At 33.5% G+C, this 20,076-nt stretch overlaps 1 protein-coding gene across 7 annotated transcripts in view; it reads right to left on the bottom strand.

Moving 5' to 3' along the window:
• USP15 (ubiquitin specific peptidase 15) overlaps window positions 1–20,076 on the bottom strand; it is a 150,047-nt gene that overhangs the window by 82,331 nt on the left and 47,640 nt on the right. For 6 of the 7 annotated variants that reach the window (XR_005580034.2, XM_010337267.3, XM_010337268.3 and 3 more), the window contains exons 4-5: window positions 7,932–8,058; window positions 828–973 (exon numbers count right to left, since the gene is read on the bottom strand). Coding sequence is in view for 6 of the 7 variants with exons in the window: in XM_010337267.3 (XP_010335569.1) it covers window positions 828–973; window positions 7,932–8,058 (273 nt within the window). In the remaining variant the exon portion in view is untranslated. Of the gene's footprint in view, window positions 1–827; window positions 974–7,931; window positions 8,059–16,903; window positions 20,067–20,076 lie in introns of those variants that run through there. The other variant, XM_074402823.1, reaches the window with a different exon arrangement.

The following is a 20,076-nucleotide window of genomic DNA, read 5'->3' as shown; positions in this document are numbered from 1 at the left end:
GGTGTATGCCTGTAATCCCAGCACTTTGGAAGGCTAAGGCAGGCAGATCACGAGGTCAAGAGATTGAAACTATCCTGGCCGATATGGTCAAACTCCATCTCTGCTAAAAACACAAAAATTAGCTGGGCATGGTGACATGTGCCTGTAGTCCCAGCTATTTGGGAGGCTGAGGCAGGAGAACCGCTTGAACCTAGAAGGCAGAGGTTGCAGTGAGCCAAGATCTTACCATTGTACTTTAGCCTGGGCCACAGAGTGAGACTCCATCTCAAAAAACAAAACAAAACAAAAGAAAAAACAAAAGAAAAAACAAAACCAAACTGGGAGCTGATACCTTTCAACAAGGGCTGGCAAAACTACATTTCACTTAGCCTGCTGCACATTTATATAAACAGTTTTATTAAAACAGAGCCATACTCATTTATTGATGTAGCATCTATGCTTGTTTTTGTGTACTACAATGGCACCATTTTAGATGTCACTTTATGGCCTACAGAGAACTGTAACTTGTAACAGAGAATTGTGTAAGTAACAGATGCTCCATAAATGTTTACTATTTGGTCTTTTACAGAAAGTTTGCTGACCCACCTTATAATATCAGCTGATTTTTTTTTCCTAATTAAAAATGATTTATTTTTAACAAGTAGATTATTTCTAAGCTCAAGTAGGGAACTAGAAGTCACAGTCAGTAACTAGCAGGGATAGACAAGAGATGAATTTAGAAAGAGGAAGCAGGAACGGTAGAGCCCATTATATATTGCCAGGATATTAATTAAGGTTCATGAATCCAAAAAACCTTCATGTATTAGTATGCTTAAAATAAACAATACCTGTCCTTGGTATAAACCAGCATCCTGAATGGTGCTGTCTGGTTTATTCAGTGGTTCAAATGTATTACTCATGTATTTGTTCCACAATCTGGTCTCCTTTTCATCTGGAATATTGAAGATTTTTCTTATTTCCTTTTCAATTGTATCTAGATTTAAGGAGAAAAAAATATGAATATAACATATATTTCAAAATATACCACACACAGCTAAATGTTACCAGAAAAAAATTCTAAATTTAAAATACAAATAGAGTATCAAGACTAAATATGTAATAAATCTATAAAACACAAACCAACAAAAGGGTGTTTAAGACTGAGTGTGTTTTTATGGAAAAAATGGTATTTGCACTACAACAAATTACTTGGGGAATTAAAAACCTCAAAAGGTAAGAGTTCAATCATCAAAAATGAAATATAATTTGTGCTACACAGGATAAACTTTAACTTTTAACATATAATTCAAATATTTTTTCTGAGATGTAGAAATTAGGAATTAAAGTATGGTTAAGAGATGTTACAGATGGAAAAATTTTAAGGTACTAAATAAGCCATTTAAAAATAGTTTAAACTGAACAGTTAATTAGAATATATGGACACAATAAAAAAGAAAGTGCCTTGTTTGAAGGGATGTCTGTATTCACCAAAATTTAGTATTTTCAAGGTAAATCCATGTCTTTTCCTGATTTCTAAATCAATTTACTGAAATTTTATTTATTTAACATTAGCAGCTTAACTTGTATAAAATAAAATACACAATGTCTACATATTTGAGAGTACAGACGTAATTAAAAGTTCCAGTACCTATAGTTAAATACATCTTTAAAATTTTTAAATATCAGAAAAATTATGTAATACTATCATATCCATCTAGTTCTGGTCAATAACTTGCCTAACCAATTCAAGAAAACAGTAATTAAAATATTTTATGATATATAAATATAGAATACTTTTAGACCAATAACATTGTCTATTTAGCAGCTAATGTTTTATAATAGTCTTGTACTCAGTGAGGTTTTGATAAGGCCATTAAATCAGCAGGAAAAAAAGGCACTAATTCAAAATATCAACAGCATTATCTCAAAACTTAAAGCAAATCACCCAGAATATTTAAATAATTATATAAAATAAATATACTGTTAGTACTTGAATTAGTCTGTTCTCACATTGCTATAAAGAACTACAGGAGATTGGGTAATTCATGAAGAAAAAAGGTTTAATTGACTTACAGTTCCATGGGTTGTACACGAAGGATGGCTAGGAGGCCTCAGGAAACTTACAATCATTGTGGAAGGTGAAGGGGAAGCAAGCACATCTTATCATGGCAGAACAAAAGAGTGCGAAGCGGAAAATGCTACACACTTTTAAACGACCATATCTCATGAGAACTCATTCACTATCACAAGAACAACAAGGGGAAAATCCGCCTCCATGATCCAAACACCTCCCAGCAGGCCCCTCCTCCAACACATGGGGGACATGAGATTTGGATGGGGACACAGAGTCAAACTATACCAGCACTGCTTTCTATTTTGGCAGGGTTGTATTTTTTTGTGTTGCTCTTTTTATTAAAGTAAACATATATACAGAAACATTCACTAATCATCAATATCTTGTGGTAAAATTCCAAAGTGGACATACCCACGTAAATCACAGGGAGATCAAGAAACAAAACATTACCTAGGAAGGAGGGTAAAGGAAGATGCCAAGGAAGGGAGTTGTTTTAGTCTCTCTATAAAAATGGATAAATTTTTCCTAGGGGCATAAACAATTTTTTCTCTTGGCAAAAACACCAAAAATACTGACAAATATAAATAAACTGTTTACCTAGATATAACCACTGCTGATATTTTGATATTTCTTCTTCTGGATATTTTTTCTATTAATACAGATACCTGTGTACATAATATATTATAAGCAAATGTGGAAATTTCCTCTTTATTGAATTTTGAGATCTAATTTACATATGGGGGAACATTACTTGCATAGAGATAGTAACGTAAAAGCCTTTAGGTGCATATGTGCTTGGCATGTTTTACAACAGCATAGTTCATCAATGTGGCTAAAGTAGAATAAGTAAGGCAGAAATGAGACTATAAAGGTACTTCTGTGAATTATATATACTTCTGTGAGCTATTAAAGTATTTATATTTTAATCTGAGCAAGAAAGGAAGCCACTGAGGAGTTGGGAAGGGAAGTGGCATGATATGACTGACATTTTAAATGTTCATTTTGCTGCTGGTGAAGAACACTGCAGAAGGTCTGTTAAGGTTTGGCTCTGGGTCCCCACCCAAATCTCATGTTGAATTGTCATCCCCAGTGTTGGGGAAGGGACCTGGTGGGACGTAAGTGGATCACGGGTGCAGATTTCCCCTTTGCTGTTCCTGTGATAGTGAGTGAGTTCACATGTGATCTGTTTGCTTGAAAGTGTGTAGCACTTGCCCCTTTGCACTCTCTCTTGCCAGGCCATGGCAAGATGTGCCTGCTTCTCCTTTGCCTTCCACTATGGCTGTTAAGTTTCCTAGGCCTCCTAGCTATGTTTCCTGTAAAGCCTGTGGAACTGTTAAGTCAATTAAACCTCTTTTCTTCATAAATTATTCGGTCTCTGGTAGTTCTTTATAGCAGTGTGAGAACGGACTAACACGAAGTTGAAGGTGGGAAACTAGGCTATTGCAGCAATCCTAACTAAAGTGGTAGTAATAGAAGCAGTGACAACTGGTCTGACCAAGAACAAATTCTGAAAGAATTTCTAAGAATGCTGCTAGATTACATGAAGGGTAAGCAATAAAGCAATCAGAAATGATTTTTTGACTAAGCAACTGGAAGACCAAAAGTGGCCATTATGGAGACAAGGAAGAATGACAGAGCCTTAGATTTTTTGGGAGAGGGAGCTTAGTTTTATACGTAATTTTCTTGAGAAGCCTGTCAGATATACAAATGAAGATATGGGATAGTTGAAACTGGAATTATGGGAGGCTTTAGGGCAGGACTGATAAAACATTTTCAACATGAGGAAAATATTTAAAGCCAGGAAAACAAATCACCAAGGAAAGGAGGATTGGGAGAATATGGAGACACTCATATTTTGAGATAAAGAATACAAAGAGGGTTTCACAAAGGACTCCAACAAGATGCAGCCAATGAGAAACTGTGCCCTGGAAGCCATGTGAGGAGAAAGTGCTTCTAGATGGAAAACTAGTTTATCTGTGTTGAACTTTGCTAGCAGGTTAGGAAAATGGGTGATTTCTGTATTACCACTGGATTTGGCAATGGGGGAGGTCATGAGAGACTATCACAGAAGCAGTACCAATGGAGAAGTGGGTTTCACTGTCCAATGTAGCAGGCTCAAGAGAAATCGGAGCAGAGAAAGTGGTGGCCAGAACAAAGGATGCTAAATTTGAGATCTGGCAAGTGCAGTTACAGATAATGACAATCTAGGGTTAAACTATGAAAATTGGTGATTGAGCTTGGGTACAGGTTAAGATTACTGAAGCTGAGAATGGTCAAAGGACTGACAGCATGTACTTATTTTTCCACATATTAATTCAGTTGTATTAGACAGTCAATGAAAAGCATACAGACGTGGAAAAATAATACAGGTTGCTCACAAAAATTAGAATAAAAAATATTAATACAGGTCACGGAAATTAAATCGTTGTATTTTTCAATAAGTTCTATGCTTTTAGTAGTTAACGTTAACAGAAAATAAAACCATTATTTCATCTAAATCGAACATAATTAATGCTCAAATATATCAATTTTGGCAGAAAAATATTTGAAGGCAGAAAATTTTGGCCCTAATAGGTAAATCATTTAGATATGGCCTATGGCCTGCTATCATTTTTATTATCAATGTAGGCAGTACTAGCTGAAAACAGAATATTTTATTAATTTGGTAACAAGAGAAAACAGGCACTAGTATTTCCTAATTCTGTTTATAAAATTTATATTGCTGTATTTCATGTACATAGCTATTTTAATCAATCAAGATTACTTAAAATATCATAGGGGAAAAATATATATCCAAAGTTTCTCGTGTAAATTCCTTTTAAAAACCTACTTTCTTTAGAAAAACAAAATCAGCCCAATTAATATCTCCAAAATGAATATTCCTTTATCATACATAGATTGTGTAAGGCAGCAACTGAGAGATGAGACTACGGTTTAAAAGCTCTGCTTATGAAGGTAAAGTACTAGCTCTACCACTTGGTACCAGGGTGTACTGAGGTAGATTCTAAATCTCAGCTTCATTATCTATAAGATGAAGATACTAGGTTAATTTCAAACAAGAAAATTCCTGTAAAGTGTTTAAAACATAGTAAATGTTCAGTAACTGTTAACCTTGACTGTATGATAACCACAACTATGAAGTGTCTAAAATTCCTGACTTGACTAATTATAATTTTTGCAAACCTTCTTTTCTTAAAAAGAATACTCATTCTAATATAGACTTTCAAATTTTTTAAACTAAGAGCTATAGTAAGAAATTGTGACCTGGGACTTTTATGTATATGTTGATATTTTGTATTATAATATTTCCCATTCAATTATCTTTACCCTTAAAACTGTTTAATGAACCACCAAAATAGCAACAATCCAGATGAAAAACAATAATCTAATAAGTGAGAAATTATAGGTATGCAAAAATTGGGTTCATATATAATGTTAAAATATATATTCAATTTATCTAGCATTTTAAAGTATTAGTATATTAAGCTATGTTGATTAAAATCTATGCTAGATCATTAACTTTTTGAAGCAGTGATCCTTTATAAATTATATATCTCTGTGACAAATTCTTACACAGTTCTTATCAAGAGAACCCATAATGCTTGTTTTGAATTCAGAAATTAAACCAGTTGCTGATTTTCCTGAGTTTCAAAATGTTTAGTATAATAAAGTTACAAAATTAGATCTCTGATGGTCTCATATTTATATTTAATTTTCCTATTAAAATGAGGTAGGGAGAAAAGAAAATACCAAACTTTAAAAATAACTAGAAAATATTATTTTAAGAGATAGCTTCTCATTTATATTCTAACTGGCTATTAATTTCAGAGACAACTCTCTGAATTAATTTTAACAGATTATCCTTGCTAGATTTATAGACACTTCTCATGTACATACTCATATGATTAAAATAATTTTCATATGTTGAAAACTTTGTTTTTAATATGTAGAAATATCTTATTTTTTAAAATATATTTTACAAATCTGGAAATTCAAGTCAAGCGATTTAACTGTAATAATAATTATAATAACCTTTATATAGGAAAATCCTTAGATTTTAAGCATTCATTTTAGAAATATGGGGGGCCGGGCGCGGTGGCTCAAGCCTGTAATCCCAGCACTTTGGGAGGCCGAGGCAGGTGGATCACGAGGTCAAGAGATCGAGACCATCCTGGTCAACATGGTGAAACCCCGTCTCTACTAAAAATACAAAAAAGTAGCTGGGCATGGTGGCACATGTCTGTAATCTGAGCTACTCAGGAGGCTGAGGCAGGAGAATTGCCTGAACCCAGGAGGCGGAGGTTGCGGTGAGCCGAGATCGTGCCATTGCACTCCAGCCTGGGTAACAAGAGCGAAACTGCGTCTCAAAAAAAAAAAAAAAAAAAAAAAAAAAAAAGAAATATGACTCTATGAGCTTTTTTTTTTGAAATGAAGTCTAGCTCTGTTGTCCAGGCTGGAGTGCAGTGGCATGGTCTGGGCCCACTGCAACCTCTACCACACAGGTTCAAGCAATTTTCCTGTCTCAGCCTCTCTAGTAGCTAGGACTATAGGTGCATGCCCATCACACCTGGCTAATTTCTGTACTTTAGAGATGGGGCTCCGTCATGTTGGACAGGCTGGTATCAAACTGTTGACTTCAGGTGATCCACCCACCTCGGCCTCCTAAAGTGCCAGGATTACAGGTGTGAGCCACTGTAAGCTTATTGAAACTTAATCTTGAACTTATAAATGTTCTAGCTATAAGCCTATTGAAACTTAATCTCGACCAGCCAACTGTAAGCTTACTGAAACTTAATCTCGAACTTGTAAATGTTCTAGGTAAATAAAGAGAGGAGAATGAAGATTCATAACATCATGCTGTATTTTATTTGGTGCAAACATTCGGATTAACCAAGCACTGAGTACTTGAATAATGCTATTATTTCATAAAAAATATGGGTTACAAGTATCCTCCTGCTGTGAAGTGGATAAAGTGGCGAAAGAAAGCCAAATGTATTTAATGAAATTCAAAAATACTTTCATTTACTTTAATGACTGGTGCCAACAAGGAAATCTTATGCTGTGCTATAATTCATAAATTTGCTAATCTCTCTTCCATGCTGGGTTCTACATGTTATCTGTTCCTCTTCACTGTTCATTTGTATTTTCCAAGATCAGTGTTATTACCATTACTCTTTACAACTTCATTTGAAATTAAATACTTTAAGATTTTTTGAGTTGTTTTTTGAAACAAAAAGTACATAATTTTTATTAAATTCATAATTTGAATTCAGGGCCTTAAGTTCATAGTCATTTAAAAAAGCATTTTATTCAATATATTCTTTATCTAAAATTAAAAATATGTCTTTTAAATAGAAGGAAAACAACTATATATTTTTATCTATAAAGAGAATTAGGTCCACTTATATTTGAGACTTACAACTGCTTAGGCTACTTATTAATTTGAAAAAAATCAATGTGTCAAAATAATGCTAAGCCTGCTGCCTTAGCAACTTAACTGTATTTAGAGTTCAAAGGAATAAGCTGGGGAAAAAAAAGGAAATTGTCATTTTTCATGCTATCTTACCAAGTTTTAAGTGGGCTTTTATCTAAAGCTCTATGTTACAAACTGACACACATTTTCCATCTACTAAATTAAAACAATAATTATTTGTTTTTGAAAAGGCAAAATGGCACAAACGTTAAAATTCAGTTAATAAATGCAAAAGCATACAAGAAACAATAAATAATTCAACTCTAAGACACTGCATCAAAGCTGGAAATCAAATGTCTATGTATAAATCCTTAAAAAGGTTACCATCCTACTAGCATATAATACAGATAACTCTAACTAAATATCTAATAGCAATGGTTTAAAAGAGACAGGATCTTGCATTACCTATTGTGTCAGCTTTGCTAAATCTTCGAGTTACAACATTGTTCATGTTTCCATTTTCACATAGCTTCAATTCTGTGAGATATACTTCTACTTTGCAGTGCTTTACAAACATACCCTGTTCAACCACCTGAAATAATGAAACAAAACAAGTTTATGTCACCTATATCAATTTATTTTCACTCTAACAACAATACATTTAAAAAGACTTTAGAAAATTGCAGATCTCCAATGAAAAAACAGTCACTTTATTAAAGCCTGTCAATATATAAAAAAAGACATTGGATAGTTGAAACCTCAAAAGCAAGAAACCTTTTTGGAAATCGTAATATTTAAAAGAAAGAATGAATCGTGATTTTAAAATATTAAGTGAAAGTTGGGAAAGGCATTCTATTGATCTATGAAGATACACTGGTACATCATAAATAATATATCCAGTATTTATAATGGGAAAGTTTTATACATTATAGTACAAATAAATACAGTTCTGATTGAAGATAAAAATATACTTTCTAGATTTTAGTAGTGATCCCAAGCAGAAAAACCTTTAAAAAGTTGATTATACAATTTTATTAGATGATCATACTTAACCCTTTTCTAGTTTTGTGTTGGTCATTTCGTTTTTCTTTTTCTTCCATAAAAGTGAGGCCTGCAGTTTACCTTAGTTTTAGTAACTACCAGTGGTTCGTAGCTACTGTAATGTAGTTCATTTTAGGATTTTACATCAAATTTCATTTGATGAAATTGTATAAACATCACTGTTATGTTAAAATAAATCTATTAAAATAATAACTTCAAATTACTGTTGCCAAAATATTCAGCTATGACTAGGTAACTGATACGTTAGTTTCACCCTACAATGACTTTTACCTTTAACTACATATTTAGTAATTCTATGTAACAATTAATAGAAAGCTGTTAAACATGCAAGCCATAAAGCATAAAAAGGAAATATGTATACATTAAGGTCACCTTTTAAATAAGAATATTTCCTTTTGATCTTCTAAAGGTTAACTGTAGGATTTCAGTCATGAATACTGTTTCTGAAAATAGTAATAGGCCTGATATGTGATCCATTAGACAAATATGGCAAAAGGGAGGCTCCAAATGACCGTTAGATGTACTCACAAGCTTACATCAATTCAGAAAGACTTTACAAACTTATCTTTCACTGCATGGCAAAGATTCAAATGCAGTTCATCTAGTATGTACTTCATGGCTACAAATGTAGTAACATTTAATTTTATAAGATTACTTGTAGCTATATTTAAGTAGAGAAACAAGGAATCAAATATTCTTATCAGTCAGTAATTTCTGTACCAGGGCTCCATATGTGAGTAAAATTTTTTGAAAAACTACATTAAAGTGGCTACTAATCACTGGTAGTTACTAAAACTAAGATAAACTGCAGGCCTCATTTTTATGGAAGAAAAAGAAAAATGGAATGACCAACACAAAGCTGGAAAAGGGATAAGTATGATCAAATAACAATAAAATAAAATAAATCCCTCATTATGATTTATAGTAAGGTACATACTTTCTAAATAAGTATAGCTTTTTAAAAATGAAAGTAAATTTTCTTAATACTATAGATATTTTCCTGGAAAGAATCTGGTGATTCAACTGTCAGAGTCATTGTGAGATCTATGAAAACAAAGTATCAAGATTATTTCAAAACCTACACTACTTGTATTCAAAATTTTTCTCATCATTTTCTTCTTCTCCTACATTTTACATTGCTAAAACTTTAATCATCACTACTCAGAATACTACTACTATATCTATACTTATTTTACTAATTCTAAAAGTAGTGTATTAACAGTGTCCCTTTTGAAAAATATGAGCTTGTTGTCAAACCATTTTTATTTGAAAAGGTCATACTATATGTACTAATAAAGCTTGAAAATAACAGCACCTAAAAAGAAAAATAATTAGCACATTTATGAATCAATGTTATAATGGTCACATGTAGATTATTTGCTTATATAATCTCCTTTATATTTGTTTACATAAAATTTCCTTCCTGTCTTCATTAAAAATATATGCATTGAAAATGATGGTCATGAAGACTAACAGGAAGAAACAAGCTTATAAAAAAGTATAGTTTTATTTATCTAATTATTATAACGGTTAAAATATACATTTGAAATAAGATTAGAAGGCAGATATTCAGAAATGACAGTTTTGTTTCAGAATTATAGATGATAGTTATAATGTTTACTTTAAGTGAATTATAACACTGTTATATTATCATAAATAAAAAGTGAGTACATGATGAAATCTGGCTACTTGTCCAAAATTTAAGAGTTACGGATATGTAAAAATATTTTCATCAATTTATAACCATAATGAAGGCAAAGTCTCTTTTAAGTCTCTTTACTAAGTATTTGAGCTAACTACAAGTTTATAAAGGATTACAATAAATAATTTCTATTTCTTCACTTTTTTGCTATGAATATCGAGGGCATTTTTTTACAAGGCCATTAAATGTATTAAATAAACCTAATGTAGTCTACTCTTTACATCTGTCTATGTATGAAAAGTTTCACAGAAACTTTACTTCATTCCAAGTGCCTTCCTCCCTGAAATGGGAAGAAAAAAGCAATTTCTAAAAAAATCTGGTACTGTATAAACAATTTCATAATAACAGATCTAACAGATTGACTTAGTCTTTTGCAGCCACTAGCTTCATTCATTTTAAAAGCATTTACTGAGTACCTATACTTAGTAGATAACTTAGACCTAGATCCTGGAGTCTGAGTGAGAACAGATAATGATGAAGACAGAGAAGTAGATAAATACAACAAAATTATGAAATCATAGTTCTTAATGCATAAGAAACAAATCCTATATATGTGACATTCCATCCACAAACATTTCAGAATATTTTCTTCAGAAACAAGGACTCAAACATAACCACAATACCATCATATCACCTAATACTAACACTAATTAATTAATATCAAATATCCAGGCAATATTCAAATTTTCCCTGCTGTCTCATTTTTAATACATTGTTTGAATCAGGATCCAAGTAAAGTCCATACATTGCAGTAGACTGATTGGTCTCTTAAATGTCTTTTAACCTAGAAGTTCTCCATCTTTCCTATTCTTGTAACTTTTGGTTTAGACCACTTCAAAGATGGTGATATACACTCACTCTGAATGGATGCAAATATCTAGTTGCTCCTTTTTTTGTGATGCTAGTAGACATTAAAGCCAATGCCCACATCCAGTGATGGACAAACTTATGAACTAAGTTAGGCTAAACTTAGGTTTAGATGGCTAAATCTACCTCATCATCTATTTTTTTGTAAATAGTGCTTTACTGGAACACAGCCACAACCATTCATTTATGTCTATGGCTACTTTCATACCCAATTATTAATTACCTAGGGCTGCTTTTATTCCCAAATCAGCAAGGTTTACTCATTTCAAAAGAGACTAAGGGCGCATAAAGCTAAAAATATTTACTATCTGGTCCTTTAGAGAAAACCATTAGTGACCTTCTCCTCCTCCTACATCTTCAGCCTCTAGACTTTCAGCCTAGATCCATTAACTCATTAAGTCTTCTTCAGTTTTACCAAGTAATGTTTTACAATTTTCACTATAGAAAAGCACAATTCTTATTAGGTTTATTCCTAAGTATTTTAACCTGTAAATGTTATTTTAAAATTCAACTTTATTAAGAGACAACCTGTTGAAGGGGAGAAAACATTTACAAGCTATTCATCCAACAGAGGACTAATATCCAGAATATACAAGGACTCAACAACTCAACAGATAAAAACCAATCCCATAAACAGACATTTCTTAAAAGATGAATGGCCAACAGGTATATAAAAATATGCTCAACATCACCAATCATCAGAGAGATGCAAATCAGAACCTTGATTTGAGATATCACCTTATCCAAGCCATATGGATATTACTAAAAAGACAAAAGCCAACAGTTGCTGGAAAAGATGCAGAGAAAAGGGAACACTTATACACTGCCAATGGGAATTTAAACTAGTACAGCCATGACGGAAAATAGTGTGGAGATTTCTCAAAAATCTAAAAATAGAATTACCATTCGATCCAGCCATGCTACTACTGCCTATCTACCCAAAGGAAAAGAAGTCAATATATCAAAGTAATACCTGCACTCACATGTTTATTGCAGCACTATCTACAATAGCAAGATATGGAATCAGCCTAAGTGCTCGTAAATGGACAAATGGATAAATATGATATATATAAACAAGGGAATACTATTCAGCCATTACAAAGATGAAATCATGTCTTTTGCAGCAACATGGATGAAACTGGAGGTCATTATATTAAATGAAATAAGCCAGGGACAAAATGACAAATATCATATGTCCTTATTTATATGTGGAAGCTAAAAAATTTGATCACATGGAAGTAGAGAGTGGAAAGATAGATAACAGAGACTGAGAAGGATGGGTAGGGCAGCAGGGAAGGATGAAGGGAACTGGGTTAAAAGTACAAACATACATGTATATGTATCTTACACATACAGTAAGATAGGAGGAATAAATTCAATGTTTGATAGCAGAGCAGGGTGACTATACTTAACAAAAATGTATTGTACTAGGGTGAAGGACACCCTAAATACCCTGACTTGATCACTAGTTATTATACACATGTAACTAATTTTCTCACGTACATCATAAATTTGTACAAATAAAAATAAACTTTATTTGTTGCCAATAAAAAACTGGTTTCCCCATACTGCCCTTTTATCAGGCAACCTGCTAAATTTACCTATTAATTCTAATTGTTTACCAGTACGTTTTTGGAATTTTGAACCTACAGAATCATGCCTTCTAAAAAAGCTGACAGTCATGACTTCTTTTTCAAGGTTCACTCTTTCAGTTCTTTTTACTATATTACCACACTGGCTAAGATTTCTAACACAGTTATTCTTGATTTGGGAAGAACTTTTAATATTTTACCAATAAGTATGACATCTATAGGTGGTTTCTATTTCTAGTTTTCTAAGAGTTTTTTTTTTTTTTAAGATCACACATGGATGTTGATCATCAAATATTCTTTCTATGTCTACTTAGATTATTTTTCTTGATTATGCTAAAGTTATGAGTGCTTTTCAAAGTTAACATTCCATTCTTTGAAAAATATCTAACTTGGTCATTTTTGCCCTTTTTACATATTGTTGGATTTGTCTTGCTAACATTGTGTTTAGGACTTAAGTTTCTATGTTCATGAGTGAGACCAGTCTGTCATTTTTTTTTTTCTTGTAATGTTCTTCAGGTTTTATGTCATGTTTATGCTAGCCTTATAAAATAAGTTGGGGGAGGGTACTGCTTCGTCTATTCTTGAAAAGAATTTGTATGGTATTGGTTTATGGCTTCCCTAAATATTTGGTAGAACACACTGGTAAGGCTTTCCTGGCCTGAAGCTTTCTTTGTGGGAAGGTTTCTAATGACTCAATTGCTTTAATCATGTAAGTCAATTTGAGTTTCCTATTTCTTACTGTATTGGCTTTTTAAAGTTTTGTCTAGAAGCTATCCACTTCATCTAAATTTTCAAATTACATAAAACTGTTCAAAACATAATCTTTTTACAAAAAGCCTCTAGGCTCTGCTATGATGCTTCCTTTTTCATTCATAATACAGATCATTTGTGCCTACTCTCTTTTTATCTTTAATCAATCTTGCTGGGACTCATCTTTATTTTACTGGTCAAATTTCACTGCTCTGTATAATGAGTGAATTTTGTTCATTTAATGTAGGTTTGTTTTATATTTTATTAATGTCTACTTTATAATGTTTCTTCTTCAGTTTAATTTCCTTTTCTTGTTGAGACAACAGATTTTCACCTTCTTTTCCTATATTTGCACTTAAGCTATCAAATTCCTCTGAGAATGACTTCAGCCATTCTTTTAAGTTGTATTTTCATTATTCAGTTTAAAATATGTCTGATTTTCATTCTTTGCCTCAATGATTACTTAGAAGTATATTTTTTCCATTTCTAGGTAGTTGGGGGATAATCAAGTTATCTTGTTACTGATTCTAGCTTAATCCCACTAGTGACAGAAAATACAATGAACAATTTCTAAAATTTGAAGTTCATTGGAATTCTGATAGCCCAGTATATGGTTATTTTGCTTAAAAATTCCACTTAATACAAATGTGTATTCTGCAATGACTTAGTACAATGTACATGTCAATTAGGTTATGATGGTTAATCACGTTGTTCAAATCTTAATTACAAGTCACTCATATAGCTGTTGGCAGCCTCTGTTCCTCGTTATGTGAGTCTCTCTATAGCAGGCGTCCCCAAACTACGGCCCGCATGCGGCCCCCTGGGGCCATTTATCTGCCCCCCCCCCCGCCCCGCCGCACTTCAGGAAGGGGCACCTCTTTCATTGGTGGTCAGTGAGAGGAGCACAGTATGTGGCGGCCCTCCAACGGTCTGAGGGACAGTGAACTGGCCCCCTGTGTAAAAAGTTTGGGGACGCCTGCTCTATAGGGTAAGTTAAGGGCAAAGTTTGGGCTTCACCCAAAGTGAGTGATCTGAGGGGAGGGGATGAGGGAGGTACAACATGTGTATGTGCACTCCCAACAGAAGTAATGGTATAGTTTAAGGACTAATTTCAGAAGTGACATACTATCACTTCTGCCATATGCTACTGACTGCACAGACCAATTGTGGTACAACGTGGGAAAGGATTACACAAGAGTATGAATTCTAGGAAGTCACAATCACTGGGGAGCATCTTTGAGGTTAGCTACCGTAGTCTACCCCCTGGCCCCCAATGATTCTCCTTTCCCCTAAAACGTGAAGTACAATCCTCCAAAGTCCTGGACTAGTCTCAATTCATTTTAGCAACCTGGAGTTCAGAAATATGTCATCTTTAATTGACAAATTATACATTTTCTATAAGCCTTGGAAATCTTCCAAGACCCCTAGTGGATGCCTGAAACCACAAACGACACACTAATCCTTATATTAACTATGTTTTTTCCTTTGCAAACACACATATCTATGACAAAGTTTAATTTATTAATTATGCTCAGCAAAAGATTAACAATAACTAATAATAGAATAATTATAACAATATACTATAATAAAAGTTATGTGTACGTGGTCTCTCAAGGTAGCTTCTCATACTGTACTCACCCTTTTTCTTATAATAATATGAGTGAGATGATAAAATGTCTACTTAATGAGAAGAGGTAAAGTGAATGACGAACACTGTAACACTGTATTATGCTACTAATGACCTTTGACAAAGCACTGTGACAGTAGACCAATAACCAAGATGGCTACTAAGTGACAAACGGGAAAGCAGTGTATAGTGTCCATGGGGAGGACACAGAGAGGGATGGCATCATGTTACTCAGAATGGCGTACACTTTACAACTCAGGAATTGTTTATTTCCACAATTTCCCACTTTATATTTTTGGACCATGGTTGCCTGCAGGTAACTGAAATCATGGAAAGCAAAATCACACAGGGAGACTACTGTAGTGCCTCTTGATCTATAGGCTTGTGAACTAAGAGATAAGTTTTCTGCTCCCCCATTCACCCAAAATAAAATGATGAAGCACACAGAACATAACCTTTTAAATACTTCTGTTTTATAAGCGGGGAAAACAGGAGGAAAAAGGAATCAATGGTCCACAACAATTATGAAATCTACCTGGACAAATACTAGAAATTCCTTGACTGCAACTCAGTTCTACCCTTGCCTGAAAATTATCATTTCTAACATTTGGCTCTGTTCTCTGGGTCAGGTGATCCTTTTTTCATGATTAGCACATGCTTGCAGTTAAGTAAATTTCCAGCCTGATTCCTATAGAGTTTGGGAGTTCAAAGGGCCCCTTTCAATTAATACTGTCTCTGCAGTTGAAGATGGCAGTGGTTCTGTGAGGTAATTCAAAAACAATGCAGGTCTCCACTGGATCTTACTGGAATTCATTCCATTAGACAAAAGCCATACCCACAAATACTCTCTAGGATAAATCGTCTCTACTTTGGCTTTACGCTGAGAAAGCTAAGGGATTGCCCTTAAGCTTCCTGAAGTCCTCCTGTTCTTAGAAGCCACATGTTGAAATGACAAACTTAATATTAATTAGTATTATTACTGAGAAGACAACATCTAAGTTAACCCTTAAATTCTTTATAGGGCCTCTGTCTGAATAGTACTGTGAAGCATGACCTCTGACTGTTCTGAGGTAACTTTACAGTCAATCCTTGACTGCAAGGTTAGATCATACTTTCTTCTGAGAATGCTCTGAGTTTTATCTTTGTTCAGAAACACTTCTTAGTATTAGCATCGTTTGCCATCTGGAGGGATTGGGAATCTTCAGGAAAACTAGTAAATATTGGCTGTTTTATTGAACAATCCTTTCTTTAGTGTATTTCTCTTCTCTCACATTTGACTATAAGCAGCACAAAGAGAAACTAGGCAGTACTTTTAACACTTTGGCAGACCTCCAATTTCATTAAATACTATTTTTAACCTTTCAGTTTACTGCAGGCAACATGTTGCTACACTTACTCTGTCACTGTATAACAAAGCCCAGTTTCTACCAGTTTCCAGTAAGAATTTCCTCAGTTTCCTTTAAGTTTTCACTGACAGCTGTCTCAAAGTCTAGTAATCGACTAACAGTTTAAGTCCCTTTAAACTTTCATTAACACTCTTAAAGTTCTGACAACTTCTATTCACTGTCATCTCCATGTTTTCATATCAGCACCTATTTACAGGTACCAAGATCAGTATTAATTATCTATTGCTGCATAGTAAATTACCCCAAAATTTACCAGCTTAACACAGCAAACATTATCTCACAATGTTTCTAAGGGTCAAGAATCTGGGAGCAGCTTAGCTGGGTTGACTTGGTGTAGAATTTCTCATGAGGTTGCTGTCAAGGTATAGCTGGGGTTTCAATCAGATGAAAGCTAAACTAAAACTAAAGGATCCACTTCCAAAGTCACTCACATGGTTGTTGCAGGCCTCCGTTCCTCTCTATTGGCCAGAGATCTCAGTTCCTCACCATGTGGGCCTCTCCATAGGCTGCCTGAGTGTCCTCGCCAAATGCAGTTGAATTCCCCAAGTGAGAAATGAGAAAGAGAGACAGCTAGAGTGCGTGTGCACCCAAGATGTAAGCCACAGTGTTTTTTATAACCTAACCTTGAAAGTGATGTACCATGAATACTGAGTATGCTATTGGCCACACAGACCACCTCAGTACAACATGGAAGAGAGTGCCCAAGAACATGGATACTGTATGAGGAGTTGGGTATTACTGGGGAACATGGTGGAGAATATTATCTTAACTTACATGCTAACATTATTATGTAGTTTAATTTTATTTGCATTTTCAACTCCAGAAAAGTTACTATTGTTTTCAACAGTCCATCTTAAGATTTACTCACAACATTCACATTTTGTCTACATTTTTTCCTGCATCTCCAAGTTTTCCTCTGGAATATTTTCCATCCATTCTTGAGATTATTTTGTATTGCCTTCAGTACAAATCTGCTGGTAACAAATTCAATTCGTTTTTATTTGAAAATGGCTTTTTTCACCTTCCTCCCTGAAGGATTATTTTCTTAGTCACAAAATCCGATGTTGGTAGTTATTTTCTTTTAACTAGTAGTTGGTAGTTTCTTTTCTAGTAGTTGATAGTTTTTTAACTAGTAGTTGGTAGTTTATGTTCTTTTAACTAGTGGTAATTGGTAGTTATTTTCTTTTAACAAAGACAGTTCATTGCTTTTTGGCTTCCATGGTTTCTCTTGAGAAATCATTACTTTGCCTTACCCTTATTTTGAAGACACTGTATCTTTTCCTCTGGCTATTGTTAGAAATATCTTTTTGCCTTTGCTTTTCAACATTTCTATTGGGTACAGTTTGTATTATTTCAGTTTGAGATTCACAGCATTTCTTTAGCATTCATAATCTAAAGCAGGACACCTTTCTCAGCTTGGGAAAATTCTCAGCTATTATCTCCTTAAGTAGTAGTTCTACCCATTTCTTCTTTCCTCTCCAAGATTCCAACTGTATGTATGCATGTTAAATTTATTTACTGTATTCCATTTATGCCTTAGCTTTTTTCTGTATTTCCCATTATTTTGTCTAAGCTTTAGACTCCATATTTTCTTCTGACAAATCATTTAGTCAAAAATTTCTCTCTTCAGTTCTGTTTGGTCTAATATTATTTCCAAATATTAAATTTTCATAGTATTAGTTTTAGAATTCTATTTGCTTCTTAATAGTTTTACCTTACTTCTCAACTGTCTTTCTTTTTTTTTTTCTTGAGAATAAGCTCAGTTTTCTAAAATCTAATAACTCAATTACCTGGATTTCTTATGGGTCTGTTTTTATTATCTGCTGTTTCTCTTGGATTTTAATTCCATTCTATTTTCTGCTTATATCCTTGCTTTCTTTTCACCCATTCTTTGAGTGTTGATGCTATAAATGAAGCATTTTAGAGATCTTTGGGGTACAGGAAGATGTTTAACCACATTATAGGTAGGGGAACCACCAATTCTAGATTCTTTAATGCAATCAGAGATGGGTAACATTCAAAGTTGGGCTTCAGACACTATAAGCTGGTCTATTTACTTCTTTGAGTTCCACCTGCATCAGTCATGTGGGGCACAGTGAAAATGCAAATGACATTCTCAAATTTAAGTGTGAGTAACTAATTTTACTGCAGATTTAATGTTGCAGGAAATTGCATCTGTAAGAAGAACTCTGGCAATGTAATGTAGCACATGGACATTTGAAAACTATTTTATAGGTTGGATACATTTCATTTACTTTATTAAAAATAAGCATGTGGTCTCCTAAGAGATTTGTCAAATTTTTTTTCTAGTTGTGTAAAATTTTTTATTTTACTTTGCTATTAGACAGTGAGGTTCCAAGAACTCTCAATGAGGCTATTTCAAAGAGAAATGGCAATGAAGTTGGCAGCTCATCTGTTTACCATACTGAAGACTGCTAGTGCACAATGTGCTACATTTACAAGAAAAAAAAAAGTGTATCATTAAGACTAAAGGAATACAGTTTAATACATTTAAAGACATTTTGAACACAAATTTTCCTTTATCCTAGGAATGAAATAATAGTATCCTTTCATCAAAACACTCAATTCTCTAGCAACTATAGATAAAGCAACTAAATCATTCTATAGAACTATATAGAACTAAATAACTTTATAGAACTAGCATTCCTACAAAAGAGGAATTCTAATTTTGAAATGGCTGAGTGAAACTAAGGAACAAAACTAAACAAAAACAAACAAAATGTACATTCAAGATCTATTCATGAAATAAGATCCAAGGTTAGCTTCTAATATACGTAAAACCATAGATACACAAATACAAATTGTTAATATGGCAATTCTGTAGCATCAACTTCAAATAAATTAAAATACAGTTTGGTCTACAAGTGGTTTTTTTACTCTTATGTTACCTAATCCAACTTTTTAATTGTTGCTATGGGAGCGGGGACCAAACCAGATAAAAAATCATGCCCAGAGACTTTGGTACCTTCTCAGCCTCCCACCTCTCCCACAATAAATGATCAAATACATGTGTAAAGTTGGCTGATTTACCTCGAACATTTGGTATTCTACTATAGCAACACCCTAACTTATCACTTTTTAGTTCCCTAAGATAAGTTGATTATTCTTAATGCTTTCTAGGCTATAATTTTAAAATGCTAAAGGATATGAAAAAAAATCCACATTTTCAAGTTTAAAAAATTTTTATGTTACAAAAAACATTTCTTCAACTTTTAGTTTCTTCATTGTTTTCTAACTTTTATCAAAACAAACAGTGGAGCACAGAAAACGGGGTCAGGTTGCCTAAGTATGTATCCCGATAAGACCTTCTAAAAGAAATTAATCCTAACTTTTTATCCTCATATTCTGATCTGTAAAATGGGGATAATCCTACTTACCTTATAGAGTTTTCTTTCTATATGTAGAGAATTAATCAATGACATACTTACAATAGTGACTAGCATAAGTAAACCCTCCCTCTTAACATGTTACCTGCCATTATTACGACACAGTGTATAGTAATTTTGCTAGCCTTTTTCTCTAAGTGACAAAACTTCACAATTCATTGAATTAATAAAATATGAACTAATCAAGAAAAATATTT

Source organism: Saimiri boliviensis, chromosome 7 (assembly GCF_048565385.1).
Source record: "Saimiri boliviensis isolate mSaiBol1 chromosome 7, mSaiBol1.pri, whole genome shotgun sequence".
Taxonomy (NCBI): Eukaryota; Metazoa; Chordata; class Mammalia; order Primates; family Cebidae; genus Saimiri; species Saimiri boliviensis.
This window is presented reverse-complemented; position numbering and strand designations above follow the sequence as displayed.